General features: G+C 36.3%; 1 protein-coding gene across 1 annotated transcript in view; it reads right to left on the bottom strand.

The window, feature by feature from the left end:
* Window positions 1-7,995, bottom strand: part of LOC106869830 (60S ribosomal export protein NMD3) — a 34,010-nt gene that overhangs the window by 24,391 nt on the left and 1,624 nt on the right. Inside the window, exon 2 of the mRNA XM_014915724.2 lies at window positions 1,447-1,581. Coding sequence (XP_014771210.1) covers window positions 1,447-1,581 — 135 coding nt within the window. The remainder of the gene's footprint in view (window positions 1-1,446; window positions 1,582-7,995) is intronic.

Raw genomic sequence — 7,995 nt, 5'->3', positions numbered from 1 at the left:
TGGATGAGGACAGCTGTGTGAAGAAGTGTCACACACTATCAGTGGGGGGGGGGCACCTGTGGAAGAGGTAGACTCAGGAAGACCTGGGATGAGGCTGTGAAGCATGACCTTTAAACATTGGGTCTCACAGATGACCAAAACTTTTGGAGATATGTTGTGCTTGAGAAGACCTAGCAAGCCGAGTAAGAGTGTAGCTGGGGCCTATGCTAGTGTCACATAACCCAGCCCATTTAAGAGTTTCCTTCACTTGTTGGGCAATATGCTATGCTTGAGAAGACCTGTTGAGTCAAGTGAAATCGTTGTCATGGCCAATGCCAGTACTGCCTGACTGGCACCTGTGCCGGTGGCACATAAAAAGCACCATTCAAGCCTGGTCGATGCCAGTGGCACATAAAAAGTACCCACTAGATTCTTGGAGAGGTTGGTGTTAGTAGGGCATCCAGCTGTAGAAACCTTGCCAGATCAGATTGGAGCCTGGTGCAGCCTCCCAGCTTGCCAGTCCTCAGTCAAACCATCCAGCCCATACCAGCATGGAAAGTGGACATAAAACAATGATGATGATGATGATGACGACTGTATTCTACTTTTCTGGGATTTCATTGCCCATATTAAGGGCTATGCATTATGCACGTGTATTATACAGAAATAAATAAGGTATCAATCTCAAACAGCCATAAATATGGCCTAACACACTAGTTTTTGAATGATCAAAATTTTTGACTGACTAAAATAACAAGTGAAAGGGAAGGATGCAAGTGGTCATATGCTTTTGTTGTATTAAAAGTACAAAATGGCAGCTCACCAACTGCTGTGGCCTGTGAGCTAGAGAAACTAAAATGTCTGTATTAAGCAACAAGGCCCTCAATTTTGAAGTTTGGTGGGAAGCAATACCACCAACCCCTTTTCTCTCAAGTACCAGTCAAGTACTGAGAATAAGGGTATGAACTAACCCTTTCCCTTCAAATTTGTTGGCTTTGTGCCTAAAACAGAAACTTAAAGATCTTTATATTCTGCCTTACATAGTGTTACACCATGCTACAGAGTAGTGCAACATTGTTGTAAGTTAAATAATACATCTAAAATAAAAAAACAAAGCATTCAATAAAACCATATTAAAGTGGGACACATTAGTGTCAGTATATTAAACTAGGTTATAATACAGTATTGTACTATATTAAACATGGCTAAGGTACAGTGTACAGTACCAATTTAACTAGTTTACAGTACAGTACCATATTAAACTGGATTGTAATACAATATAATACCATTTAGACTAGTTTACAGTAAGTACACTGGCATAGTAAATTAGATTACAGTACAGCTAAAACCATATTAAACTAGTTTATAATAGTACTACATTCAAGCATGTTGTAAAAGTCACTAACCACTAAATTATAACACTACACCTGACACAAACATAAAACAAAAATGAATCAATGAAATTACCTTTCACATTTTCTACAGAAGTATATAACGCACTGTTTTGGTATACCTTCAGTGATGTCAACTTCGGTTCTAACACAGTTGACGCACATGTTGGAAGGGTTCGCTTCAATTGCTATACCACACTGGCAGCAAAGACTGAAACAAAAAAAGAAAGAGCTCATCAATCCTACATGAGATAAACCCAAATTTGACTCAGGAACTAGTGTGCAGCATAGCAGTTTAGGTGTTGGCCCCACAACTGTTAGGTCATGGTTTGATTCTCAGACCAAATAGAGCATTGTATACTTGAACAAACCACTTCATCTTATGCCACTTCAGTCTATTCAGCAGAAAATGGGTATCAGTAACAGCTCTTTGAACAAGACTGTCTTGTTTAAAAAGGAGTCTTGTACAGCCAATCACTTAAACATCACAGAAACTGAGATAAACACTGGCCTAGTAGGCCTCTTGTCTTGAGACAGATTTTAAGTTGACTTAAACTGATTTCAGAAATTTCAAAGAAATTCAAACCAAACTGTGAAAATATTTAAAATAATTCTAAATAGTTCAGCAGTGAAACTTGATAGGTTTTTCTTCTTTTTTTTTTATAATGGTGGTGATTTCAATGGAAAGAAAAGGGCATGTGTTTGGTGACATTGAGCAGCACACTTCATGATACCATTTCAGTAGCTATAAAACAATGGAATATGTGACAACATGCTTTTGTGATTGAGACATTTTGACTCAACTGGTCAAGTACAGTGAAATTTAGAGGTGCATTTTAATGTGGGCCATCATAAGATAGAATTAAACTGAAATATATTAACACAGATATGGAACTTCAGGCTAACCAACAATGAAAATATTAAATTCTACATTCTCCAGTTTATTTAGCAGCGGAAAAATCAGTATCACATATGCAGTGAATGTAACCAGAAATAAATTCAGTGGAGATTCATATATCAATTACACAAAGATCATCATCATTTTTCAATATCGGCTTTTCCATTGTTGGACAAGCCAGATCAGTAATCCTCAACCATTTTTTGCCAATGGATCCCCTTTGATTCTAGTTTTACTCATGGAGTGGAGATCCTCATAGCCATTCAATGTTTAAAAATTCCCATTATATTTTTATGATTAAATATTATTAGGAATTATATATTTTTTAAAAAATGTTTAAATATTTTGGTATTGTAGAAGTATAACCAATTTATTGCAGATAAATTTTAACAATAAAATCTTATGTGGACCCCCAGGGGTTATATGGACCCCAGTTAAGAACCACTGGTCTAGATACATTAACCCTTTAGCAGTTAAACCGGCTATATCTGGCCCAAATATTCTCTGTTTTATATTTAAATTTGCCAGATCCAGCTTCTCACACCTACCCTGCTATGTCATTCTCAAAGTAAATAATCACATCATTGAAATCTCAAAAAATAATGCATGATTAATTCAAAACAATGTGAATACATAAGCATTACACTTGACAGTGTAATCTGAATGCTAAAGGGTTAAGGTAAATTATGTTGTATTCTAATTCCATTTGCATTCAGGATGTTTTAACCCTTTAGCATTCACATTATTCTGTCCAATGAAATCCTTATTTATTCACATTGTTTTGAATTAATCATACATTATCTCGTAGCTGCAAAAATTCAATGATGTGATTGTTTATTTTTAGAATGACAGTGTAGGGTAAGTGTAAAAGGCCAGCTTGGGCTGGTTTGAACATAAAACTGGTAAAAAATTTTGGCCAGTTTAAATGCTAATGGGTTAAAGCAGTGTTTAGTCTTTTGGATTTGCTATCTATCCACCATTCAGCTTATTTCCCAAAATATCAAGTCTCTCCAGAAGTTATAGTTAACCATAGTGCAAGCATTTAGCTCCTTACTGCCTTTAGTCAGTGTTTATTTGCCACAATTAGGTACATTATTAAGCATACCATTAAAGTATGTTATTTTGATGTCAGTGGATTTAGCTAATATTACTAGTGGGTTGAGTGACAGCAATTTTATGTGGACATAAAGCTGAACCATTAAAAGTGTAAAAAGTAAAATTACTTTCTGCTTTATTCATTCAAAGGTTTAGACATAAGTGGGGAAAATGGAAGAGATCAAGAATATATCTCCACTGAGTTAAGCTTTCTCAGTGCTTAGTCAAATGTAAAAAACACTTAAGTTTGCAATCAGTTTACTTGTATGTAAACAAAGGGAAAATAAATTACACATCCACATGATACTTTACTGAGCCACTCAGGATGCTGGTAGAAAGGGAGATTGCTGTCTGCAGGCCACAGTCTAGGCCCTTATGCTTGTAACAGACTGGTCCTTGCTAAAAGGTACACAAAAAGACCAGAGAGGTGATGTTAAAACATGCGAAAAATTAAGTCAAAAAAGTGAAACATCCACATTCATTTCCATTTACCAAATTTTACAGACAAGACTTTGGTCAAAGATAAGTGTGTAGTGGGATAGAACCCAAAACCACATAACTGCACGGCAATCTTCTTAACCACACAGCCACACCTGTACCACTTTCTCAAATTTAATCATTTCTTTGTATTTAGTATACAGAACACTCCTATGGAGTATTCCTTCCCCCAGGCATATTAACATTAATATTGATCCACAAGCAATTTTATTGGCATTCACTCGTATTCAGTCTCAGAGTTGCCATTATCTTCAATTTCCGTGAAAGATTTTTATCCAGTCAGAAAACAGGATTTGAAAGCACATGTTGTCTTGTCGACTGTAAACACTTCTGTGTACGTGTGTGCATGCTTGTTCTGCTTGACATGTCGAAGCAGAAGAGGAAGTTAATGTGTGTGTGTGTGTGTGCACGCATGCGCATGTGAGCATGTTGTTTTTATGCATTTGTGTGTGGAGGAAGCTAAAGGGTGTACGTGTGTGTGTGTGTATGTGTGTGTGTGTGTGCAAGCATGTTATGTTTTATGTATTTATGTGTGTGGAATGTAGATATAACAAAAACAATGTTGCATTTTAAAGCTAAATTAAACAAGATCTATGGAACTGTACAATGTATTTTATGAAATTCATAAAAAAACATGTTTGAAATGATAAATTAAACAGTATAATACTGTCTTGTGGTGCACCAGCATGACCGCAGCCACTTGGCTGAAACACATAAATAAATAAATAAATAATGCATTTTATGAAATTCATAAAAGCATTGTGTTGTATTGTCGCCAACAAAATTCTAATAGATAAGTAGAAAATAGTGCATTTGAGGTGCCATGCATGTTAGGATATTTCCTCTTAATGTGACTCCACATCCCCTCCACCGTATAGATTGAGGGGGTCGACAAAATTCACACTGTGGTTCGCTCTGGAATGATTTGAGAAAGCATTGTATGCTTGTCAGCAGTCCGTTACAAACTTAGTTCTTGGCAGCACATGTTCATTAATTATTGGTAATAATGTGGTGGCACTTCTGTCTGGGATAGGAACTAAAACACATCTTAAAGTGTTACGTTCTGCCATTCCAAGTACCCAGTGGCCTTCCTAGTAACGACTGTGATGGTACTTTTGGTGCATAAACTTGGATTCATCAATTTCCACAACATCCCATCCCCCAAGTTGGACATGATTGTTGATGTACCACGTGGCACAAATGTCACGGAAGTAATTGTACCGGTTAATAATTGCTTCTGATGCAACCCCCAACTTGCTTCATCACAACAAACTGTTTACAGTCCATTTTGGCCCAGTAATAGATCAAATTTACAAGCCACATCAATGGCAGATGGGCACCCGGGAAAAAGGAATCTTGCCTTTAGCTCTGATACCGGTTGCAAATGGAACATCTCCACATTCTTCCTTCAGATACTGTTTTTTGCGGTGTAAGGAACATAGGCTCATTACAACACTTGGAAGAATTGTGGATCAATCCCATACATGCCAGGAATTGGATTGTCAAAGTCATGTTGTTTGTTATGACTTGAATAACTTGAATGTCACTCAGAATGTAATTTTCTTGTGTCAAATCATTAATAGCAATGACTGATTCAACAATCCGATATTGTCCATGCATTCTGAAATCTAATGGTCAAAGTTGGATGCAAGTGTGTTGGAGCTGATCCTATAATTTAGAAAATAAGAGAAAATGAGGCTGAAAACTGGTGTTTATATAAGCATAGGGTGGCTTCACAGACAGATGGGTTTTTTTCCTGTGTTGGGAACAAATTGTTGTAAACCCACAACTGGACAGTTGAAACTGACCAATAACTGCAACTAATTTGACAAACCACTGGGTCATGTGACTTGATGCTAAGAATCTTGGCTCACCAGAATTTTGTTGACAACAATACAACACAAGGAATGCTTTTATGAGTTTCATAAAATGCATTAGACAGTATTATACTGTTTAATTTACCATTTCAAAACATGTTTTTTTATGAATTTCATAAAATGCGTTCCATAAATTTTATTTAATTTAGCTTTAAAAGTAATAGAAATCAATGTCATTTATATTTCTTTCTTTTGCATTTTCTTTAATCAATAGTGTTAATTTACATTTCTTCCTTTTCTCCGTGCATGTTGCAATATTTCGGTTCCTTGATGGTTAAAAAAAACACATGGACTATTATAACTAATACGGCTTTTTCGACATTGATCTCGTTTTCTTCTTGGAAATTTACAGATTTTACATTCACAAATGAAGCAGGTAAGAACAAATATGCAAGGCTTTTCTCGAGTTTAAAACGCAACATTGTTTTTTGTTATATCTACATTCCACACACACACAAATACATAAAACTGAACACGCTCGCACACATACACACACACGTTACACCCATTTGCTTCCTCCACACACACACACACATGCATACACGTACACCTATTAGTTTCCTCTTCCACTTTGACACGTCAATCAGAACAAGCATGCACACATGTACAACGGAGTGTTTACAGTTGACATGTGCTCACGGAAAATGACGTAGATAATGGCAGTTCTGTGACAACTCTGAGACTGAATACGAATGAATGCCATTTTATTTCCAATAATTTTGAGCAGTGTGTCTGTATGTCCTCTGGAATTTCTTCAAGGGAATATTTCTTTGCATCTCAGTGCTCTCACTCCAATGGACTCTTTTACTACACTTTTTTGAAAAAAAAATACTTAGTACTGTCTATTCTCACCATTAAGTGGTTATCTGTAATCCAAATTGACCCAATAAACAGTAAGATTGCTCTGAACCCAATATCAACACATATGTGTCGAGAACAAACAGTTCTGGTTTTGCCCAAATTTGCATTCTTTAGCAACTTTCACTGAATCAATATTAGTGTTTCAAAAATAAATCACACCAACTGCTTTAATAATTATGGGCTTTTATACAAAAAGAAACAACTATTCTTACCAAAACTGTTTCACATATTACCAACGATACTTTTCCACATATCTCAAAAACCATTTCATTTCTTATGAGCCTTTTTTTCTGACAAAACCACACCATGCTTGATGCTTCTTCACAACTCACACTATTTCTTTTCACAAATCGTACATGTTATGATGAGGACACCTGAGGTTTTTGTTCATTTATACACTTTCCAATGTCACATAGACTACATTATACAAAATTGGGCACTATCATGCTATTAGCTGTCAGAAGTGAAAGTGCTCACTGCTAGTGAAGTATCTGTCTGCCTGCCTGCATGCCTGTTGCTGGCCTGTCGATTCTTTGGCTACTGACAGCTAATACCATGACTGGCAGGAGCGAGCTATATGTCTGTCTCTCTCTATCTATCTATCTATTACTCGAAAGTTATTGGAACAAATTCGACACCTATATCCATGCGTTTGAAAACACAACACAGAGTATAAGGGTACTCGCGTCCGCGCTAGCTAGTCGTGAGTGGTCGATCCTATTATTTTTAAAATTCAAACTTCATTTGTTTTCTATTTTGATAAATTCTCTCTGTTGAAATTTATATTTTTATATTTTAAATAATTTGCAATTTCAGGAAATGACGCGCGAACTTTCGAGTAATAGATAGATAGATAGAGAGAGAGACAGACAGACATATAGCTCGCTCCGGCCAGTCATGGTATTAGCTGTCAGTAGCCAAAGAATCGACAGGCTAGCAACAGGCATGCAGGCAGACAGACAGATACTTCACTAGCAGTGAGCACTTTCACTTCTGACAGCTAATAGCATGACAGTGCCCAAAATTGTCCTGCTGATAGTCCATCCATTATTTACAAGTGTACAAGGGGTAGATTTTCCAAGAGACTACACCTACATATGGTTAGGTACTTGGAGTAATAAACAGGTGCAGTCATGTCAACTTACGGTTGGTACAAATAACTGAAAACGAGCATTCCTACACAAAGCTAAATAGGAAAGAACTGGAATATTTTCCTTTTTTTTTTTTTTTTCACATTGAATCCTGATATAATTGTAATTACACTATTTGAAATAATTGTAGTAAATTTCATCAGAAATACCTATTTTCTTGAAAGTTATGAGGAAAAACTCAAGCGTGTGAATTATTTGGATCTCTTTACCCCTCCCTACCATCACTCAAAAACTTTTCATAAGTT

The sequence above is a fragment of the Octopus bimaculoides genome, chromosome 24 (genome assembly GCF_001194135.2).
Source record: "Octopus bimaculoides isolate UCB-OBI-ISO-001 chromosome 24, ASM119413v2, whole genome shotgun sequence".
Taxonomy (NCBI): Eukaryota; Metazoa; Mollusca; class Cephalopoda; order Octopoda; family Octopodidae; genus Octopus; species Octopus bimaculoides.
This window is presented reverse-complemented; position numbering and strand designations above follow the sequence as displayed.